This window comes from Plasmodium malariae, assembly GCF_900090045.1.
Source record: "Plasmodium malariae genome assembly, chromosome: 13".
Classification (NCBI taxonomy): domain Eukaryota; phylum Apicomplexa; class Aconoidasida; order Haemosporida; family Plasmodiidae; genus Plasmodium; species Plasmodium malariae.
This window is the reverse complement of record NC_041787.1, coordinates 1,734,650-1,759,003: the sequence shown is the minus strand read 5'-3', so window position 1 is coordinate 1,759,003 and position 24,354 is coordinate 1,734,650. Positions and strand designations below refer to the sequence as shown.

The 24,354-nt window shown below is 25.5% G+C and overlaps 6 protein-coding genes across 6 annotated transcripts; 3 read left to right on the top strand and 3 right to left on the bottom strand.

The window, feature by feature from the left end:
- Positions 1 to 1,155: 1,155 nt before the first annotated feature.
- On the bottom strand, positions 1,156 to 2,435 carry SMB1 (small nuclear ribonucleoprotein-associated protein B, putative; the record flags this gene model as incomplete). The annotated part of the gene is made up of 2 exons (XM_029007430.1): positions 1,156 to 1,584; positions 2,265 to 2,435. 2 exons carry the CDS (start codon positions 2,433 to 2,435, stop codon positions 1,156 to 1,158), a joined length of 600 nt encoding a protein of 199 aa, XP_028863821.1.
- A 1,649-nt stretch (positions 2,436 to 4,084) lies between these two features.
- On the bottom strand, positions 4,085 to 7,495 carry PmUG01_13043500 (ATP-dependent protease, putative; the record flags this gene model as incomplete). Its single annotated transcript, XM_029007429.1, has 1 exon — positions 4,085 to 7,495. The coding sequence occupies one exon, from the start codon at positions 7,493 to 7,495 to the stop codon at positions 4,085 to 4,087; it is 3,411 nt and encodes a 1,136-aa protein (XP_028863820.1).
- Positions 7,496 to 8,486: 991 nt separating this feature from the next.
- Positions 8,487 to 9,434, bottom strand: UDG (uracil-DNA glycosylase, putative; the record flags this gene model as incomplete). Its single annotated transcript, XM_029007428.1, has 1 exon — positions 8,487 to 9,434. One exon carries the CDS (start codon positions 9,432 to 9,434, stop codon positions 8,487 to 8,489), a length of 948 nt encoding a protein of 315 aa, XP_028863819.1.
- A 2,755-nt stretch (positions 9,435 to 12,189) lies between these two features.
- PmUG01_13043300 (conserved Plasmodium protein, unknown function) lies at positions 12,190 to 14,430 on the top strand (the record flags this gene model as incomplete). Its single annotated transcript, XM_029007427.1, has 3 exons — positions 12,190 to 13,712; positions 13,947 to 14,052; positions 14,305 to 14,430. The coding sequence occupies 3 exons, from the start codon at positions 12,190 to 12,192 to the stop codon at positions 14,428 to 14,430; spliced, it is 1,755 nt and encodes a 584-aa protein (XP_028863818.1).
- An 825-nt stretch (positions 14,431 to 15,255) lies between these two features.
- PmUG01_13043200 (DNA-directed RNA polymerases I and III subunit RPAC2, putative) lies at positions 15,256 to 16,143 on the top strand (the record flags this gene model as incomplete). Its single annotated transcript, XM_029007426.1, has 3 exons — positions 15,256 to 15,337; positions 15,741 to 15,848; positions 16,040 to 16,143. 3 exons carry the CDS (start codon positions 15,256 to 15,258, stop codon positions 16,141 to 16,143), a joined length of 294 nt encoding a protein of 97 aa, XP_028863817.1.
- Positions 16,144 to 19,913: 3,770 nt separating this feature from the next.
- Positions 19,914 to 20,924, top strand: PmUG01_13043100 (RNA-binding protein Nova-1, putative; the record flags this gene model as incomplete). The annotated part of the gene is made up of 1 exon (XM_029007425.1): positions 19,914 to 20,924. The coding sequence occupies one exon, from the start codon at positions 19,914 to 19,916 to the stop codon at positions 20,922 to 20,924; it is 1,011 nt and encodes a 336-aa protein (XP_028863816.1).
- Positions 20,925 to 24,354: the final 3,430 nt, after the last annotated feature.

Sequence of the window (24,354 nt, the reverse complement as noted above, 5' to 3'; positions counted from 1 at the left end):
CACGTATATACGTATATATATATCTATATATGTAAGTACAAATGTGAGCAATTTTGAAGCATCTAATTAACACAGGAAAACTTGACAATGTAGAGTAGAAACACACGTCCGTACAATTTCTTCGAAACAGGGAAATGGGAAATTCCTCAGATGGTGAATAGTTACACCAGAACAAAATTATGAACATGGTAATAACAAAATTATAATCCCTAATGCATGCTTGAAAAATTTTATAAAAGGAAGTTCTCCAAGTTTTAAAGAAAGATTTGAAAATAGAAAGAGATAAATATTAATATCAACTGTCTCTAGTTATAATTAGTAAAGTAAAAGTGGAAATATAAAAAAAAATAAAATAAAATAAAATGAACATTTTTAATAATTTTTTACAAATATATAATAATAAAAAAAAAACGTAAACACGTAAAAATGATAACCTCACACACCTACACAATTTATCATGATCAAATGAAAACAAACATTTATTATGCATATGTGTATGTTCATGTACATATATGTGTATATGCATATGTGTATGTTCATGTATATATATGTGTATATGCATATGTGTATGTTCATGTATATATATGTGTATATGCATATGTGTATGTTCATGTATATATATGTGTATATGCATATGTGTAAGTTCATGTATATATATGTGTATATGCATATGTGTATGTTCATGTATATATATGTGTATATGCATATGTGTATGTTCATGTACATATATGTGTATATGCATATGTGCACATATAAGCAAATGTAATTAAAATGATTCTTTACACATAATGTGTTATTTGCAAATTCTAAAAAAGAATTTTATGTTGAAGTAACTTCGTTATGATGTTCACACATTGTCCATAAGGTATATCGCTGTTTCGCCATTATTCAACTGAACCTGTTTTTTTCTTTTTTTCCCCCCTCCCCCCTCGTTTATGATTGTGCATACATATATGTACACGTACTTACATACTTTCTCATGTGCATACATATATGTACATGTGCTTCTATATACTTTCTCATATGCACACATGTATATATATGTCCATATACATATCCCAGCACTCATCGTTTCATCGGAACCTCAAAAAAAGGACAAATGGTTGGTATAGCACACCAGACAAGTCATTTAAAAAAAAAAAAAAAAAAAAAATATTATGTTGGAGGTTTCATATTAGGGGGGAAGGGAAGCTGCGTAGGAATTTGTGGTAAAATTCTTTGCTGTGTATTATTTGTGTTTCCAAGTGGTTGATTCATTTGCATATTCATAGGCACCATTTGTCTTTGATTATTTAAAGGCATATTTGGCGATCTAAAATTCGGGTTAACAGCTGGAGTTAAATTTTTTGTTGTACCTGCATTTAATACCATACCTGTTGGCATATTACTTATTGGATTTGTTAAATTTGCGTTAAAATTGCCCTGCATTGGTACATAATTATTTAATGGTACACCTCTTCCAGTTGCTATGCCTTTATTCACAACGTTAGTCATGGACTTCTTATTGACTGGAGCTCGTTCAGCCGTAAAAGAAACAACGTTCTCTCCTCGTATTAAAATCAAACCTACTACTCTCTTTATTTCCTAAAAATGGGAAAAAATGTCAAAAAAAAAAAAATTTCAAAAAAATTATGCGAAAAATGAAAAAATTATGAAAAATTTTTGAAATTGCTGTCCTCATAAAAATAACGTAAAAAATTGGAATACGCCGTGTTTCACACATTTTGCTGGTGAAGACCCTCGTACCACCATAAAACTAAATGCTATATGTGCACCAAATATATACATGTAAGCAGCATAGAGCGATCTACGCAAAATGTAGAGTAGCAAATTGTGGACGAGGTTATTAAATATATGGCTTATAATCTCCTTATTTATCTACTTTTTTTATCTATTCATTCATTTTATATTTTTATTTTTGTTTTTATTTTTGTTTTTATTTTTGTTTTTATTTTTGTTTTTATTTTTGTTTTTATTTTTGTTTTTATTTTTGTTTTATTTTTGTTTTTATTTTTTTTTTTTGTTTTTATTTTTGTTTTTATTTTTGTTTTTATTTTTGTTTTTATTTTTGTTTTTATTTTTGTTTTTATTTTTGTTTTTATTTTTGTTTTTATTTTTGTTTTTATTTTTGTTTTATTTTTGTTTTTATTTTTGTTTTTATTTTTGCTTTTATTTTTGTTTTTATTTTTGTTTTTATTTTTGTTTTTATTTTTTATTTTTTATTTTTTTGCAGTACGCACAATAAACGCTATAGCAAAATTTACCTTAAAAGAATTCTCCTGACTCTTTACTTTTCGAAACTCCTCCGTGTCTACTAAAACTAAATTCATATGTCTGTCATAGGAAAGAAAGGTACCAACAAAGTACCTTGTGTCGCTTATAGTAACCCTTACTCGGTACTGTAACCACGTTTCTAAGCGTGAATTCTTCCCCATTTGCTTATTCTTTTTATCGTTATTATCTCGTTTGTTTCTTGTATGTGTTGTATTCCTTGTACCCTTTTTTCTTCTTACTCCTTGCTTGGTGTCTCTCTCTTTACACGTCAAATGAATTCTATAAAGACGGACTGAAAAGAATTGATTCTATAAAGACGGATGTGTGGGATACAATTCTTTTCCTGCGCTCTAAGTAGTTCTATATCCTTCTTCTTTTAAAAATTAATTTATTCTTTCTCAAAGAAAAAAAATTAAAAAAAAAAAAAAAATGAGTTTCCTTCACCTTTCCACCTTTTAGAAATTCAATTTGTAATATTTTTGTAAAACTCCCCTTTAAATTTTCAGTCAATTTTTAAAATACTTAAATTTACTTTTGGGTGTTAAGATTCTCTCTATTTTTATATATGATACGTGAAATCTTATAGAAATTGATTTCTTGAACAAAATGGAATAAAAAAAGGGAATAAAAAAAGGGAATAAAAAAAAAGGAATAGATAAAAAGAGTAAAAAAAAAAGGAATAGATAAAAAGAGTAAAAAAAAAAGGAATAGATAAAAGGAGTAAAAAAAAAAAAAAGGAATAGATAAAAGGAGTAAAAAAAAAAAAAAGGAATAGATAAAAGGAGTAAAACTGTTTTTTTCAAAATTATAATTGTGTCACCATAGTAAATGGCCAGACTGTTATATATATATTCGTTAATAATAAATACAACAAAAAGGACTAATAAAAAAAAAAAAAAAAAAAAAAAAATACGAATTATTACATTTTATGTATAGCATATTATTTACAATTTTATATAAAAGTAATGCGTATGGTGTAATATAAATAAAGGGTGAGTAAATATTCAGGTAGTATTTTTCTTTTTTTTTTTTTTTTTTTTTTTTTGTTATAATATATAAAAAAAATATGCTTCTACATTTTTTTTATAATGCAAAAATGATGAAGTGACATATTTCGACATAACATGCATAAAATTAAACAACTTTTTATCATAAAATTGTAAATAAAAAAATATGTATTATAGTACTCCTTACATAGGACAATCTATATTATTAAACTCACCTTACTATAATTACGTATGATGAAAAAAAAAAAAAAAAAAAAAAAAAAAAAAAGAAAACGACTAAGATTGAATAGGAAATTTTAAGAGCACTGATTATGGTGCCAAATTAGTAGGAGGAGAAATATCAAATATAAGATAAGGATTTAAAATTTAGAAAAGGACAACCCCATATTTTCGTTTACATTAGCTATTTTTGAAAATAATTTTTAACATGTTGCCTTTGAAAGGAAAAGATGAAAACAAGTTTTCTTTGAATTGTTATAGATGTATTTAAAAATGGGGAAGTAATCGGGAAAAAAAGAAAAAATGTTCTAAAACTCGCGAAATAATGGCTCAAGAATCGCTAAGATATATAGCAATAAAATGAAAATAAAAAAATTCAACATTGAAGATTTCAAAAAAGGGAAATAGGATAATGCTACAACGGCGTCATACAGCAATGTATATATATATAGGACGTGAAACTCGAAAATCTAAAGCTTGATAATATTACACATAAGTATGTATGTTATAGATGTTATATATGGTATGTAGGTTATATATATATATATATATATATGTATATGTGTATATACACATGTGCAGATTCAACGGACCAACTTATGGGGATACACCCAGGGGTCACACCTCTCATACTTGTTAAAAAGAAGGTTAAAAATTTGATGGTAGTGATAAACATATAATATACGTATATTTTCTTTTATGTATTGTGGTAATAGTTCACATTCTTGGGCATTATCTGTCGGTATTATTAATGTACGTATACCAAAATTTTTAGCTAGTATAATTTTTTCCATTAACCCTCCTATTTTTAAAATACTACCATTTAAGTTGATTTCACCAGTCATACATATAGAATTATCCACTACAATTTTTAGATAATAGGATAATATGGAGGTTACGAAATTTATACCTGCACTTGGTCCATCTTTCTTTATATCACATTCACTTAAATTTATATGTAAATATTCTTTTTCAAAATGTGGAAGTATTTTATTTAATAAATTAGAACTATACGTATTTGCTATTATTATACTTTCTTGCATTATCTTACCCACATTTCCAGTTATAATGATATTACAATTTGAATTGTTCCTTCTCTGGTTCCCTCCGTTTTTCATGTATGAATTTCGCTTTTTATGCTGCTCCCTGCAGATCTGTCTGTCACCCGCCCTGTAGTCGGTCTCATCAACCATCCTATAGTCGATCAAATCAACCGTCTTGTTTCCCACCCTATTATCCAAATAGCTCCCACTTATATGCGTACTATGCTCATTGTTCTCTTCCCTTACTATGTTGAAATTTTCATCATCATCGTTGTTGTGACTGTAGCTTCCGTAAATGCTACGTCCACCTCCTTCTCCGTAGTGGTTCGCATTGCTTATGCATTCTACAGAATTGTATTTATCCGAAAACATATTGACCTTATTAATGTAGGGGGAATTTCCGATTCTACTATGCATATTATTGACCATACCCCCATCAGTATTTAGATTATCCCTTTTGTAGTACAGCGAACTGGTTTCATTTCTAAATGTACCATGTCTTATTAACCCTAGTTGGTTAGTAGAATACACACTATCTGATGCATTATTTGATAAAGTTTTATTGGTTAAACTTGTTACTTCTATGGTTACTATTTGCCCCCCAGAGTCTGTAAATGCCAGCGACTTTACTGTTCCTTCAAAGCATGGAAACTTATGTATGTTCTTTTTTGTCCTGATATTTTCTAAACTTATAAAATAATTCAAAATGTTCAGATTTTTCATATGTAATTGTATCTTTTTAGTAACTCCCTTTAATAGCATATATGCTCTTCTTTTATATATATTATATAGGATACTATATAATTGTCTGATACCATTTTCATTAGTATAATTTTGAATAATATACAATAAAAGATCATCAGACAGGTCAAGATGTACACTAGTAATGCTTGTTTGTACTTGTATTGTTTTTTTTAAATAATATTTAAAAATATGGACTTTCTCTATATTAGTATAAGGATATATATAAATTATTTCCATTCTATCTAACAATACATCCGGAATATTATCAACTGAATTGGCTGTACAGATAAAGAAAACGTTCGAAATGTCTAAAGGAATGTTTATATATTGATCTCTGAAAAATTTATTTTGATTCATGTCAAAAATGTTCAGAAAGGTATTATAAATACTTGCATTCGTAAAAGATATTTTATCGAATTCGTCTAAAATTATTAACGGATTCATAACTTTTGTAGATATGAGAGCGTGGACAATTTTTCCTTCATAGCTGTTAACATATGTTTTTCTATGTCCAATTAAATCATTCATGTTATGTATATTGTTCATGTTTATTAAATATTGTGGTATATTTAAACAAGTACTAATTGAACTACATATAGAAGTTTTGCCTATACCTGGGTATCCAACTAATAAAAGTATTTTGGGCTTCACATTTTTATTTAATATATATAAACCTAAATATTCCAGTATATACCGTTTAACATCTGTTAATCCATAGTGACTTTTGTGTAATATCATCTCACATTTATTTATATCAACATTTAATGGAGCATATTTACCATAGGGGATGTTTAAAACTGTGTGCAAATATTGATGAGTTGATGAATAATCATTACATTTTTCGTTATATAATAAAAATTTATTAATTTCATGTGATATACATGTTGCCACTTCATCACTTAGAATATGTTTAACCGAATTATACTTATTTAAAAATGATTCACATATAATTTCATGTTCTGATTTTTGTCCTAACATTTTGGTCAAATTGGCTATATGTTCTTTTAATATTATCTCTTTTTTTTCTCTTTCAAATTTGTCATTTAACATTGTCGTTAATTCCTTTTTCATTTTTAACATATACATATCTTCGTTTAATAATTGTATACATTTTTCTAATTGATCTTCTAAATTATTTTTCTCAAACATACTTTGGATGGCACTCCTTTTGTTTATAGTTACATTTCCTACATAATTTACTAAATTATGTACATTTTTTATATTATAATATTTTAACAATACGTTATATTCAGCACTATTTACGCTATTTAGTTTTATTATTTCTTTTATTTTATCTACTATTTCCATTTGATATACTTTTATCTTTTTGTTGTTCCTATCCTCTAGTCTTCTTTCATTTTTTACTATATCAATTTCTGCCACATTGTCACCCTTCCATTTTTTTATTCTGACCTTTTCTAGCACCTCTACCACAATTCTGCACACACAACCCAGTTTATTCACGGGAGATAAGTTCATCCCGTTAATGATTTTGTGCTTATTCCAGCTGGCATCTGTACGAACATGATTCGCGGTGCTTTCAGTGCTATCACTATCACTGTAGCGGCACGGCCTTGTCTCACAACCGCTGTTTTTCCCAATTCTAGCTGCGCATCCCCTCTTATTCGCAGTACGTGCTGCGACTACCCCCTCCTCCGATTCTGCTATTTCTGCCACTTCTACCACTTCTTTTGATAATGCCTCTTCATTTGGCATAGTTTCATCCTCCAGGACGTGTCTAATGCACCCAATACAGCCATACTCATATATATCACTTAAATTGTCTATGTAGTCTATATCTTTTCTTATAATTGCATTATCCTCTACTTTACTTTCTTTTCCTTTTAAAGGAAAATTGCCACTAAATTGATCATCATTTAGCAAATTATACGTATATTCATTTTCTATTTTTCTACTAAAAAAAAGTCCTACATATATTTTATTCTTATTTATTTTTGTATTTATATTTTTGCTTATTTTTTTCTCATAATTTTCAAATATTTTGACAATACTTTTGTCACAATTAAGTACATAAGAAAGACCTGGGAAAAGTGGTTTATTCAAAAGAGAAAAGCTTTTAACTTCTTTTATTAATTCTATGTCATTTGGGTCTGTATAATGCTTTGATGATCGATAGAAAAATCGATTGTTTTTAAAAAGATCTTTTCCCCTACATTTTAAAATTCCAAAATAAAGCGACATACGCATATGGCGTAACAAATCGAGGGAAAGAAGTAAGGGAAGTTATGACAACGAATTGTGTAAGGAAGTACGATTTAGTGTGGCACTACAGTGTGCTAACATGCTATGTTAATATCACATACTAACATGATATACCAAAACTGTATGGTTATAAAACGCGATAATATATAGGACTAAACAATCATGTAACATGAAAGGCCAAAAATGCACAAACAGGAAAAAAAAAAAAAAAAAATACAAACACGCAGAAATAAAATAAAATACAAACATGTAAAAATAAAATAAAATACAAGCCCGTAAAAATAAAATAAATACAATCATGTAGAAATAAAATAAAGAGTAAAAAAAAAAAAAAAAAAAAAAAAGAGCAAAAAGGACTACAAAAACGTCAGTAGTATTTAACTGTGATCTATAGGTATAATACCCCATGTGAGTTTCAAAGACGAATGCTCAAATATTTACGCATATTTGTAAATATAAAAATGAACTCGACTTCATTTTCGCATTTATATTTTAAAACATGTACTGTTCATATTTTTTTGTTAAATCATTTCGAAAATGTTCACACTTCAGCGTATTATCAGTTTTATGTTGATTTGTTTAAGTAAGAGCATACAAAAACATATTAAAAAAGATAAGCTACTAAATTAAGGAAGGGTAACAATGTGTCAGAAATTTTATAAAACATTAAAATTAATGTTACATTAGTGTACACTAGGGCCTTTTAAACATATCATACAAATTGTGACAGTAATAAATAATAAAAAAAAAAAAAAAAAAAAAATATGAACGTTCAGGTAAATATATCGAAGCAAAACTAAATGAACGAAATATACAGAAATGGATGACGCATTTTTGAATGAATAAGTCTTCAAACTAGCTGTTATATTTATAAGAATCAAAGGAATTGCTCTTTTGCTAATTTGGTTGTTTTGTTTTTCTTCGTTTTATTTAATCGTTTTTTCGTCTTACCTTCAGTTTTTCTTCTTCAGCCTTCTCATTGGGGCAGTTCCCATTTTATTGGGTCCAAGTTATTTTGAATAAGAATATTGTTACATTTGTTGAAATGATCACAATTCTCAAAATGTTTTATACTCAAAGGCGATGGATGTCCAGCTTTTAAAATAAAATGTTTCTTTGTATCAATTTTTGAACATTTTTTTATTGCAAAATTACCCCATAACATAAAAATAATTTTTTGTTTCTTTTGATTTATAATATTAATAACCTGATCAGTAAAGGTTTCCCATCCATAATTTTTGTGTGAAGCTGGTTTATTTTCTTCAACAGTTAAAGAAGTATTTAATAAGAATACCCCTTGTTCTGACCAGCTAATTAAATTTCCATGATTACTTTTTTGTTTTATTTCTTTTAAAATATTTTTTAAGCTTGGAGGTATTTTAATACCAGCCGGTACAGAAAAACATAATCCCATGGCCTGACCTTTTTGATGATATGGGTCTTGACCAACTATGACTACTTTTATATTTGATAAAGGCGTTTTTAAAAAAGCACTAAAAACTAAATGTTCAGGTGGATATATAACTTTAGTTTTTCTTTCTTCTTTTATTTTCAAATACATATTTTTAAAATAGTTCTTTTTAAATTCGTTCTTTAACTGTTCATACCATTCTATGTGCATTAATTTCTTAATCTCGTCTATATAACTATAATCAGACGGTCCTTCATTTTTAGTTTTTATTTCACAGATATCGTTAAAAACATCCTTAGTATTTAAATCTATTTTATCATCTTTTTCTAATCCTTCCATATCGCTTACTTTCCTTTTTTTCCAATCATTTTCCTTATCTAACTTTTCAAAACAAGTACTTACAACGGAGTCTGAAGAATTATCTGCACCCTTTTCACTACTTACGGTCACACTTTTTTTCCTTTTGATAGGAAAAAAGTGATCAATTTTTTTTTGAACTTTTATTTTATTCATTTGTAAAAAAGCTAGTTAAAATGGAATGGAAAATACCAAAAAAAAGAGAAATTTTGAGATGAAATAAATTAAATAAAACTATTTGCTTGTGCAACAAATTTGGAAATTTAAAGTGTAAATACGTGAAAACAGGCTGTTAGACACATAAAAAAAAAATTAATTAAATGACATTTTTTTGCATAATATATAATACATACATAAACATATATATATATATATATATATATATATATATATATATATATATATATATATATATATATATATATATATATATATAATCAAATTAAAAAAGAAAGAAAAAGATGAGAGTTATGACTGCTAAATTTGTTTTTTCCCATAAAATTTTTTTTATGCTTCTCTTCAAATATAAATACATATGTTTAAAGCTACGATAGAGAGAAATGTAAATAACTTCGAAATTATGACATTTTTTATGTTTAATAATAAAAAAAAAAAAAAAAAAAAAAAAAAAAAACCATGTAACTATGCAGTGTAATATATATTACCTTTATATTAATTATTTCTCTATGCGTAAAATTAAAAGCTATTCTATAGTGTGTATTACTTAGGATCCTATAATAATTCGATCACATTCAACATAAATATTTCTCAATTATTGTTTGGTTTATGTACCTGTGAATTATGAAATAAAACGAAGGAAAAAATGGAGTAACATTAGGAAAAGGGACTAAACTATGTTGATATGTGATTATTTCATTTTTTTCATAATTAAAGATAAAAAAGAAGAAAATTTTTTTAAAATGTTTAAGTAGCTCGTTTTACGCAATAGAAATGAACATACACACACATACACATAAGTACATACGTACATATATATATATATATTATATGCGTATATGCGTGAGCAGCGACAGTCATTCTTCCATTTTTACATTTTCAGCATGGCAGAAAATTTTAACGTATAATGCTTATTTTCGTATAGTTTTTATTAAAATTTGTGGTATGAAATTTCATTTTCTTATCTTTTTTTTTTTTTTAATTAATTTTCAAGGGTTCATAAAAAGATTCTTTAAGGCTGATAGCCTTTTGTACTATTTCTCTGAATACAAATCTTTGTAGTGGTGAAAAGAACATATATTTTCTTAAAGAAAAATATTGTTCGTTCTTTATGTACTTCACAGTATTGCCATTTAAAGTATTTTTTTTATAAGTGAACGTGATAATATTTCTTAAAAAAGAATATGAATGTATATGTTCTTTTTAAATAATAAAATTTTATTAAAAATACATGAAGACTGATGTTTCAAAAATTTGTGATAATTTATTTCATTTCTGAAGTCTTTATCAATTTAATAAAAAATTTGCAAAATGAATAAGGTGAAAATGCGGAAAGTTAAATATATAAGACACTTGGTGGGTTCATTACGTATATGCATTTGTGGGGCTATATATATATATATATATATATATAGAATATGACGAGCACATATCAACATATTTAAAACATAACCAGAGAATTAAAAAATCTAAAATACACTTAGAGAGAAAACAGAACTTATACTCTCTATTGTGTTATTAAGTAAAATTAAATGAATCAGTATTTACTGCATTAGTTAAGTTTGTTATGTTCGCTTTGTTCGCCATGTTTGTTATATAATTTGTACTCTTTATTTTTGCCATGTTTGTTATATAATTTGTACTCTTTATTTTTGCCATGTTTGTTATATAATTTGTACTCTTTATTTTTGCTATGTTTGTTATATAATTTGTACTCTTTATTTTTGCTATGTTTGTTATATAATTTGTTCTTATCTTTACTATGTTTGTTATATAATTTGTTCTTATCTTTACTATGTCTGGTTTACATTTTTTTTTTTTTTTTTCCTCTTTTATTAAATATTGAATTTGAACTTCGCACACATTAAAATTACCTGACTTATTAATACACTTTTTATAATTGTAAAATTAAAAATCTATTTTAATTTGTCGAAGTTAAATATTTCAGAACTTAAAAATTTAGCATCATATTTTTAACTTATTTGATATTATTTGCCTCTTAATTTTTCTATAAAAATAATGGCTTTGTTTTTAATTTTACGCCGACATCATTCTTTTATTTTAATTATCCTTTAAATATGATCATTTTATTTTAACATTCTCTATACAAAAAAAAATAAAAAAAATAAATAAAATAAAATAAATAAATGAATAAAAAAATGTGACGAAAAAATCATGCTACTTACAATGGCAATATAATTTAAAATTGTCTACTTTCCGAAATAGAAAAATTTGTCTGAACTTTTAAGTATACTTGTCTTTTTGTTTCAACCGTTCAACATTGTATATGTGTACACAGAATTAACCCATGTAACCATTTCTTTTTGCTTAACCTGTAACATTTCTGAATTATATCAGTTCATCTGTTTACTCTTTTATTCATTTGTTTTATTCATTTGTTTTATTCATTTGTTTTATTCATTTGTTTTATTCATTCGTTTTATTCATTTGTTTTATTCATTTGTTTTATTCATTTGTTTTATTCATTTGTTTTATTTATTTGTTTAATTCATTTGTTTTATTCATATGTTTTATTTATTTGTTTTATTTATTTGTTTAATTTGTTTTTTTTTTATTTTTCTTCATTTGATTTGTTCTGTCCTTTTTTTCAATTGGTGCACCCCTTTTTTTTCGAATTATACGTGTTCAATTAATTTTTTTCTATGCCTTTATTATACTTTGACTCATTTATAAAATATGAAAACATGATGAACGAAAGTACAGGTAATACTTAATGGGTAATACAATATATTCAGAAAGTGTTACTTCATCCTATTCAAGGAAATGTTATGGGGAGAGGAGGAACAAAAATGGAAATAAAGATGAGGAAAGTAGTAATACCGAAAAGAAGGGTGGAGAAAGCAGTAACAACGAAAATAAAAATGGAAAAAGTAGTAACAACCAAAAGAAGGATGAATCAAATTGTGATAGTAAAAAACCGAGAAAGAAAAATGAACCAAAACTTCGAACCAGTGGAAAGTTATCTAAAAGCAGTATAAATGAAAACGTTGAATTATTCAAAACGAAGAATAGGGTAAAGAGGTACAAGCCAAGCAAATGTTTACTAAGAAATAGTATATTTTGTGTAAATTATAAAATAGATGATACTTTTTTCCCCTTATTAATGGAATTGAAAAATGAACCACAATGCAAAATAGTGCTTGTAGATGATCATGGTAATATTATAAAAGAAATATTAATTAAAGATATTGAGACGATAGAGAGCTCGATAAATACTATTGATATATTTTTAAGAATAAATAAAGAGTACACGGAACAGCAAAAATTTAATTTATGTAGTTTTATATTAAAAGATAATGATGATAAAATTTCTTTTATTCATAATATAAAAATGCTATACGGTTTAAATGTGTTAGAATATGGGACAGTAAAATATAATAAGATAAATACTGAAGAAATTGAAGAAAAATATGTATATGATAATAATATTTTAAATAAAGAAAATAAAAATAATTTTCAAAATTTATTAGATGATATAAATAATAAGTTATATAAAAACACACAACAATTTGAAAAAAATATTGAAAGAAAAAAAATGGATGAGATTATAAATACAGCATTAAAATTAGGACATGTTTATAATCCTATTATCATTTTAGGTGATATGCAAGATGGGGATATTATAAAAGTGAAAGAATTAAATTCAATGCAAACAGATAATTCAAAAAAAAAAGAAAATATATCTCATGATGATTTTACACTTATAGAATGGTTTTTATCAAAAAAAATCGGTTCCAATAATAATTTCAGAGAAGAATCGATTCATTGTGGTAATAATTTTTTATTGAAATCTTTTATGGTAGGCTATTTTATAAAAGTGAAGGTGTCCAAAAATATTTATATTAATAATAGAAAAACATTTGTTACTTCAATAAGCACAAAGGGACCAGTAACAATAAATGATACCACTGCAAAACAAATCTTAAAATATATATCCAATGTGAATGAATGTATTCAAATATATTTGTCATCCTCCGATATATATAATATTTTTTTTTCCTATACAGAACCTAAAATAAACATTATAGGCTTATTTATTTTTTACCCTGCTAATATATTTATTATGCGAAAGGGACTACGATTCGCCATCACACTGAATGAACAAAGTTATTCCGTAGATTATCTATGGAACTCTTTTTACTTAACAAAAAAGGATATCCTGTTTGACAAACCCTCGGACTTCATACCGACTTATATGGATATGGCTGACATTCATTTATATTTCATTACTTCCACGTAGGGCCGAAAGGGGAAGGGGAACAATGCGCTTATACCCCCACGCGCATGTGTACATATACAAATACAAATATATATATATATATATATACTTCAATATTACGTGGCCCCTTTTCAATTTAGCATATTATTATTCTTGGCCCTCCCATTAATCTAATTCCGCTTTGTTTTATTTTGCGTTATATATGTTTTATTTTTCACTATTTATATATATATTTTTTTTTATCCTTTTAGCTTGAACGGAGATAAAGTAAAATCGATCCTAAGAACAAACTCAAGCAACGAAAGAAACATCATATATGCAACTGTTTTTTTTTATAAATATCAAAAAAGGATAGAGGTTAAAAAGAAGAGGGATGATAAGATATATCAAAGAATTATCATCAGTGTGTTATATATATACTAATATAACGAGTTATTTACAAGATTCTTTTTTTTTTTTTTTTTTTTTTGCCTTTTTTTATTTGTGTTTGTAAGAGATGGTTTTATTATATTCTTTTTTATTTTACTTTCTACATTTTCTCTTTTTATTTAGTTTCCCTAAATTTTCTCATTTTTTTTTTCCCTTTTTATAACTATAATAACTTTACAGTCTATCGACGAGTTCATGCGGGATTCCCTGGCAGGGTCTTATAATAATCTTAAAAAAAAATTTCAAAACATTTTTTTAGATTTAAAAGGAGACGACATAAAACAGATAGATCTTGCCAATGCATAGAACTTCTAAACTTGGAGCAGTACTCAGACGTGTACGCTCGGGCAGGTCATCATTTATATTACGCACGTATATGCATATGTATATGCATACGTATATGCATACGTATATGCGTACGTATATGCATACGTATATGCGTACGCATATGCATACTTGCATATAGTCATTTTATATATAAAACAGCTGTTTTTTTTTTTAAATTATTACAATGAAACAACATTGTAACATGTACCTTAAATGTGATATCTGAAATTTTTTTTATAAAGTGAACAATTTTTAGTACAAAAAATAAGATAAAATAAGAACATATATACATATATATATTTTTTCCTTTTTTTTTTCCTTTTTTCCTGTTATTTTTTTTGTTTGTGCTTTAAATATATAGAAATGGGATATTGTTTCTGTTTTTTCCCATTTTTTTAATTTGAGTCATAATTGATGAAACTCGTTGCATTTACGTTATTACTTGGCTGATGTTGCAAATTTGAATAAATAAAATAAATACAATAAAATAAATACAATAAAATAAATACAATAAAATAAATACAATAAAATATATGCAATAAAATAAATGCAATAAAATAAATGCAATAAAATAAATGCAATAAAATAAATGTAATAAAATAAAATGAACTTAAAATAAAATGAAGTAGAAATAAAATGAAGTAAAAATAGAAGGCTAGTGAAACAGTTGTTTTTACAATTTATAAAAATAAAATATATTAAATTAAATACTGCAAACGAATTCTTGATAAATGAACTTTCATTAAGTTTTGATCGGCGGACCATTTTATTTTAGTTTATAGTAATAACCCTTAAAATACAAAAATGGAAGAAAGTACGTATTTTGAAGATTTGAGGACTTTGACACAAGCTACTTTCTGTTTTGAAAACGAAGATCATACATTAGGTAAGTCCATATGTCAACAAAAGAATAAAAACACAGTGATTATAAAAGCCGAAAAAGCGGTTAAAAAAAGCCAGCTATGTATCAAAATATGTATAATACGTATATATATATGTATGTATGTATATATTTGTGTATATACGCTTATGCACGTTATGCGTTAGCCGGTACATGTTCGAGTAACAGTTATTTTTATGTGCACTGAAAAAAAAACTTGTGTTCCAAAAGTTAGTATTTGGAAGGATTATTGAAATTTACATAATATGATAATAATTTATCTGATTTTTTTTTTAACATAAAAAAATTGTTTTCGCTCTCCACATTTAAAATATACTTTTAAATATATTTTTTTAGTAAAATTAATCTTTATACTTATTTGGCTGTTATGATATTTAAAAATTTTTAGGAAACTGTTTACGTTGTATTTTGCTTCAAAAAGAAGGCATCGAATTTGCAGGGTACACAGTACCTCATCCAACTCAGGCGGAGATTAACCTTCGGATTCAAACAACAGGTTGGAAAGAAAAACGCATCAAAATTTTTTGTTCCCACTGTACTTCGATAAGTATATACCTATGTAAGGGTGTATATACGAATGCACGTATGTGTGTTTGTTGGGCATTTATATATATATGCACATATGTGCACCCTTTTTTATTCGTTTATCATTATGGACAATGTATCTTGAAATGATCTTTTTTTCAGGTGAACCAGCAATTAACATTTTAAAGGAATCATTGGATGATTTAGCTCATATGTGTGATATTATGTTGGACAAGTTTAACAATACGTTAAAGAACTCTCATTAAGTTATCGAGCATATTTTATAGTATCATGTTCAATTTTAGTTTACTTATATTTCCCCATTTAGCCTTTTTATTTATTTCGTTGGCCTCTTTTTTTTTTTTTTTTTTTTAAAAGAGACACTTGTGCTTATTAAAACAAAAGAAACACACAAAAAAAGCAGAATTTGTAAAAAAAAAAAAAAATATATATATATATATATGTCTTAACATACATTGTTAGCATTAAAAACAACAAATCTGCATATTTTTATAAACATTTTTATCTTTTTTTTGTAAATTTAATTAAATTAAATAATTTTAAAACAACTTTAATGACGATCATAACAGTAAAAAAATAACCAGACTGTGTATATTCATGAAAAAAGGCTAACATAAAAATAAATAAAAAAGACCTTATATTGAATACATAAATTGCTCCTCTTGATAATAATCATGTTAAAAAATATACTACAGAACTTAAAAAAGAAATATAACTTCTCACGTTTCGTATTCTTTGCAGAGTTAGGTTACGCATTTGATTTACGAAATGAGGCAAATACATATCACTTCAAAAATAAAATAAAAACAAAAACAATTTTTTAATTCCAAAATTTATCGACAAGGTCATTCCGCGATATTTTAAAATGCTTAATTTTTAGTAATATAATGGGGAAACTTTTAAGTGGTACCATTTTTTTTTATTTCCATCGCACAGAACGTTTATTAAGAAAAACTGAGAAGAATTTATGAACACACAGGATATACAAAAGTAGTAATTTACTTAAGTATGTTTTCAAATTGAGGTGCAAAAACATTTATGTGCTTATATATATGTACAAATAAAATATTTAGACTCCATAATATAAAATAAAAGTATCTAAAAAGGCGCTCACAGTATTTATCTAATACACCCAAAGCTCGCACAAATATGTAGGAGAATAAATGTTACAGTATTCATGTTTTTAATGCGTATGAACTTATGTGCATATGATTCATATTCACGCGTGTTTATTCATGTACGTATGCACTTAATTACCTATTTGCTAAAAAGGATGAAAGTTAAGTGAAACCTTCAATAATGAATACATGTTTAAAAAAAAAAAAAAAAAAAAAAAAACTCTTCTTTCGATTAATAAATATTTATCAAAAAATGACAAGCCGATTTTTCTACCATTTTGCATCATAGACAATTAAAAGGAAAGAAATAATTAAAATTTGGCAAAATATTAAATATATAGTAGCAAGAAAAAACCATTATTTACGCTATTTGTTTAAAAATTCGTATTTTCTATTAGCATCATTAATTAAAAAGGTAAAGGTTGTGCATTATAAATGTATCGCGCTAAGTATATTTATTGAAAGAAATGTAAAATGTTTAATTAATAGATCTTTAATAGTTTATTACAGCGTTTATTACTGCGTTTATTACTGTGTTTATTACTGCGTTTATTACTGCGTTTATTACTGCGTTTATTACTGCGTTTATTACTGCGTTTATTACTGCGTTTATTACTGCGTTTATTACTGCGTTTATTACTGCGTTTATTACTGCGTTTATTACTGCGTTTATTACTGCGCTTGTGTTTGCGTTTAATTTGCAATCATCTCTGTGCACAATTTTGTGCTCATTTTTATGTTCATTTTTACGTTCACTTTTACGTTCATTTTTACGTTCCTTCTTATGTTCATTCTTATATTCATTCTTATGTTCCTTCTTCTGTAATTTTCCATATTCCTTTTCATATTTCCTTTCATATTCATTTTCATGTGCATTTTTACATTCATTTTCACATTGAAGTTTTTTTTTTTTTTTTATAAATTGTTATAAAAAAACGACGTGAGGAAAAATGTATTAAACAACATAAAAAAAAAAAAAAAATGTGAACAAATAATAATACACAAATAAAAAAAAAAAAAAAAAAAAGTTTCATTTATACACTTTTTACATACATTTATACTATTTTCTTTTTTTTTTTTTTTTATATAAAATAATTTTATATAATAAAGAAGGTTGAAACTGATCTGCATTTTTATTGCCTTTACATGTATACACTTCTATACATTTTACTGACTGTACTTGTATACACTTCTATACATTTTACTGACTGTACTTGTATACACTTCTATACATTTTACTGATTGTATAATATTATTGTATATTACATTTCTCTCCAAATTTTTATTTACATTACTTTTTTTGATTTAATGAAAAAATAAAATCAAGTTCTCACATATATAACTACATAGTGTATATATAAGCGGATGGGGGGATGATTTTATTTTAAGTTATTTACGCTATTCGTACAATTATTTACGTTTCTACAATACGAAAAATATACCAACGTAAAGCATACTAATATATATACACAATTGCGCATACAAATATTTGTATATAGTACTTAAAAGCGTACATGCGGCACGTACATTTTTTATACACATTTATGTAGTATAGGACGATAATATGAACACACATTAACCTATATAAAAGCAAATAAAAACATATATGTATCATTTATGATAGTAATTCTCTTTCCCTTTTTTCTTTTCCCTTTTCCCTTTTTTTTAGTTATATTATTTTAAGGTCATTATTTACCTTGTAAAAGGAATTTTTTATTTATACATTACTAATTTATTTCGAATCATTCTAACAAGGAAGATTATGAAGGAGCAGTATTACATTTTTGCTCCTTCAATTTTTCATTCTTCATTCGTCAATCTTTGTTGTTCACTTATTTCCTTTTGCTGCCATATGTTTTAAGAATTTATTCAAACAGCGCTCTATTTTTTATTATTTATGTAATACGAATTAAAGTATTCTTTTATTTCAAATATTCTTACGATTTTATTCATTTTTTCCCTTCATTTTAGAACTCATTATATAAGTGTAAAATTTTCATGCATTATTTACAAAACTGTACGTGTACTTGTAAGTGGTATATGTACGACTATAAGTTTAGTTTGTACAAAAGTACGACTACATATGTACGTGCATATATATATTTTACGTGTATATATTATATGTGTACATGTATGCATATTTATATGTACGCATATGTACGTATTCATACATATGTAAACATGTAAATACACTTTCATGCCCCTTCAACTGTGCAGCATAAGGATCAAACTTTTTTTTTTTTTTTTTTCATTTTATTTTTGCTTATTTTATTTTATTTTTCTATTGTGAATTCTTAGCAAATAAAATAACACTCTGTTTTCTTTGCATATTCCTTTTCCTTTTCCTTTTTCTTCTTTATTCTTTATTCTTTATTCTTCTTTCTTTTTTTTTTTTTTTTTTTCTCTTTCTTTCATTTAATTCTTTTACTGCATGCTGGATTTTTTTTTTTTTTTTTTTTTTTCATTTTTGCCCTCGCACTTGCTTTCCTATAAATTGTCCCTTAACCAGGAGTTTCTACATTATCAGTACACAAGTTTAAATAAAATTTTTTTTTCTTTTTATTAATTTTCTTAACAATTTTGATAAGTCATCGTTGGTTATCAGAAAAGAAGTATTCTCCTTTTTTTTTTTTTTTTTTTTTTTTTTTATGAGCTAAATATATTTATTTGAGCGCACTGTTTAACAATATAAAAATATATGTACATATTGGTATACTTAAGTATATATGTACGTTTATATATATATGCATATACATATATATGTTTATATATTTGTGTTTATATATATACAAACATAGGTATACGTAAGTACATATATATTTTCATATATATGTTTATAAATATATATCTACACATATTACAAAAAGTTAACAGTAGTCCCTAAAATAAGAATAAAAATGGAGGAGAATAACCAAGGGGAGAAGATAAACAATTTAAACACACAGCTGTGTTTTGTAAAAATGCTAGTAAATAATTTAGTTGCAGGTTCAGTAATAGGTAAAAATGGATCGATAATTACAAGTATAGAAAATAAAACGGGATGTAGTTTAAAATTATCTCCAACTAATTCTTACTTTCCAAACACGCAAGAAAGGGTTCTAGTACTTTGTGGAAAACAGGAACAAATAAATAATGCACTATTAATAATATTAGATAAAATTAGACAAATAACAACTCAGAATTATCAAGAGAAACAAAATATGAATAATAACACTGCACCAAAATATACATGTAGGATTGTAGTACCAAAATCAGCAGTCAGTGCAATAATTGGAAAAGGAGGGCAGCAAATCAAACAATTACAAGATTCTACTGGGTCGAAAATTCAAATATCAAGTCGTGAGGATGGATTAAATGAAAGAATTATTTCAATTATTGGACCATTTGAATCAGTTAGTGATACAGCTATAAAAGTAGCAAATTCTATACAAAATGATCCTAATTTAAAAGATTTATTAAATGTTATATATAATAAAGATGCTAATTATAATTCTAGAAACTTAACACATAATTTTGTTAACCAAGTTCCTTTAAATGGTTATGTCATGCCACAGCAATATGGAGTTTTTCAACATGAACAATATATGGATGTTAATATGATGAATTCTCTTATGAGACATAGTCGTGATTTGTTTAATTTACCTTGTGAAATTTCTATACAAATTCCAGATGAATTTATTGGATCTGTTATAGGGAAAAATGGTTCAAGATTAACTAATATTATGAACAGTACAGGTGCACAAATAAGAATAAGTAGAAAAGGGGAATTATTACCAGGAACTGCTGATAGAAAAGTTCGAATTATGGGAACTGTTGCAGCTGTGCATGCAGCACATGTTTTGTTGTTACAAAGATTAGAATCTGTTTATATGCAGTTAAGAACTATGCAAGTTAAATGTGATGCATGAGGTTTCCTTTTTTTTTTTTTTTTTTCTTGTGTATACATACTAATGCAAAACAGCGTGAATAGAGAAGCTTCCTATATATATGTGATGCTACGCAGAGAGCAGCTTCATATATGTACGTGCTTCTGTGTATAGAGAATCTTCATATATATATATATATGTGCTACTGTGTATAGAGAAGCTACTTATATATATATGTATGTATGTATGTGTTAATGTTCCTATAGCAGCGTGAACTTGAATAATAGACCAATGTTGTTTTAAGCTTTATTTGATACAAATAATGTAATTTTCATTTCTTCCTTTATATAAGTCGTTAATATTTTTTTTATATATTATCATAATATATAACCTTCTCATAATTATGAACAATATGTGTTTTTACATTTTTAATATAACATTTCATATTATAAAAGCTTTATTTAATATGAATCTAATTTCTAACTTAACAACTTAGTCCCTTCTTTTATTTAATAATAACGTCATAATATGTAGGTCTATCCCCATACAAACTCATATCCTTACCATTACTGTTAGTATACTGATATATATATATATATATAGTATATATACATACATATTAACCCAACAACAAACCAATTAATGAATGTATTAAAAATAATCGTAATAGTTAAAAATTGCGCTATCACATATATGCCCTTTTCATTATCTACTTGAAAAGATATATTTATTTCATTAAAAACATGTTTCTATATTTTATAGCTTCACTTTTCTCCTGTTTACAACAGTGAGAAGTGAAGATACAAGGCATGTACTTTGTATGCGCATTAAAAGGATCATTAAGAAGGAAACACTTAAGTGCGTAGGTGTTTGTATTTGCTTATATGTTTCGTACCGTCATCAATATACATTCTTAATGATGCCTATACGTGCATATATATACATATATATATATATATGTACATATTAACATGCACGCGTGTACAACATCTTGCTTCTAAAATATTAGTTAAAAACGGAACAAGAATGAGCAATATTACCTCACTACAACATATGTAGATAAGTGTTCATAATACAAACTTACGGTTTATGTGGAAAAAATATAAGTGATAATCATAATGATATTAAGAGGATGATATTCCCAACTTGCAACATACTATATTCCAATTAACTGTAAATTCTTTCCCCCTTTTTTTTTGCAAGTATTTGTAAATACTGATACTTTATGCATGTGATTATTGTTTTTAACACTTAATTTTACATGAACTGTAGGTAATGGCGTGCTCCTTTCTCATACATGCATACGCATAGAGATATGAAGATACATATACACATGGGCGTGTCTATAATCAGAAAAATAGCAAAATTTCAATAAGGTAACTGCAATATACATAATTTATTTAGCTCGCACAATAAAATACATGAAAAAAAAAAAAAAAATTAACACATACATTAAGAACTCCCCTTTAAAACACCATAATATAATAATTTGGGAAAATGACTTATTTCATTTGTGTTTTAATTTAGTTAACATATATAACTGTTTAAAAATATGTGGGTAAAATAAAGCAAAATTTCCAGTTAACCATGATAACAGCCGTTTAAATTTGTATTCTTCTTGGGTTGCATAAAAAGATGAAAAAAGAGAAAAAAAAGGAATAGGGGGTATTGTACGATATATGCGGGGAAAAACAGAAATATAGCGAAAAGGAAAACTTAAGGTTTTCCAATAATTCTGCTTTATTGATATAATTATGGACTTATTACACGGCGATTTAATACTTTTTTTCTCCTATATTATTTATTTTTCTTTACTTCATTCTGTTTCATTTTGTTGCATTGTTTTACTTTTTTACTTATTCATTCATTTATTTACTCTTTTTTTTATTTATTCTTTTTTTTATTTATTCTTTTTTTTATTTATTCTTTTTTTTATTTATTCATTTATTTATTTACTTATTCATTTATTTATTTACTTATTTATTTATGTATTTACTTAATCATTTATTTATTTATTCATTTATTAATGTTTACTTATTTATTTATTCAATCTCATTTATTTATATATTCAATTTTATTTGTTTATTTATTCATTTTTATTCTTTTATTTTTTTATGTGTTTGTTTTTTCCATTTCTTCAATGCAAAAAACATTACACGTACCAATTTTACATAAATATTATTTTAATAGCTCTTTTCCTCTAATTATGAGGGATAATTACCTACTTAAATTTAATACATACATGGTGAAATTTATGGATTAGCATTTTTCTTTATGATATTATTTACCATTGCTCTTTTTCTTTTATTTAGCTTTTATAATTTTTGCATTTTTTAAATTCATATTTTTGGCATTTCTTAATTTATTTTTATTTTTGTTGGGCATTTTATACTCCTTTAATTTGAAAATGTTCAACTATTTGTTTTTAATTTTTCTTAACTCTTGTGCCATCACATTTCAGTTATTCCTATTATTAACTATTACCCAGCATAATTTATATTTATATTAATATTTATATTTATAATTTATACATATACAAATAAATGTAAATATAATACATATTTGATTGTAAAAATAGGTGTTACAGGTTTTTAAACTTTTAATCAAATTTGATATTTTTTTTTTAGCTATCATATCTCATTGTTCGTATTTTACTCTTGCTCCTTTTAAAGCATGTACGTAAGATATTTGTAAAATGTGTGCATGGTATGTTTGTATGTATGTATATATGTATATATGTATGTATATATGTATAAATGTATGTATATATGTATGTATATATGTATGTATATATGTATGTATATATGTATGTATATAAGTAGGATGCTTGCATAAAGTGTATGTAATATGCTATTATTTAGTGTACGTATTATTTTTGCATAAAATGTACGTTTTATGCTGAAACTTTTGCCATATTTGGCATAGCTGTGTGTATTAATTTATTCTTAAATATTATTAAGATTTTACACTCCTTAATATATTAGAGATAGGTTTTTTTCTTAACTTTCTTTTCTCACATTGATGATATCAATTTACATTCTTTCCTTTTTTGCACCTTTAACTTAAAACATTTTTATTAGAAGAATGATAAATACAAGATAGCAAACATGATTAAAAAAAAAAAAAAAAAATAGTTCTATTTGCTTAACAGAGATCATATTATTTTTATAAAAAGAATCTTGGGCTTTTTATATTTTTACATACATATAAACAGATACATAATATATACATATATATATAATTACATATTAGTAAAAAGCCATACTTAAATATTTCATATAAATTGCAAATTTTATATCAATTTTTTTTTTTTTTCCCAAATTGTACTATAACGAATTTTTTAATTTAATGTTAAAATGAAATTCTTTTTATTTATTTTTTTTTTTTAAAGTGTATTTTAATTTATATTTACACAATGTATATATATATATATATTATATATGTATGTATATATGCATACCATTTTTTTACT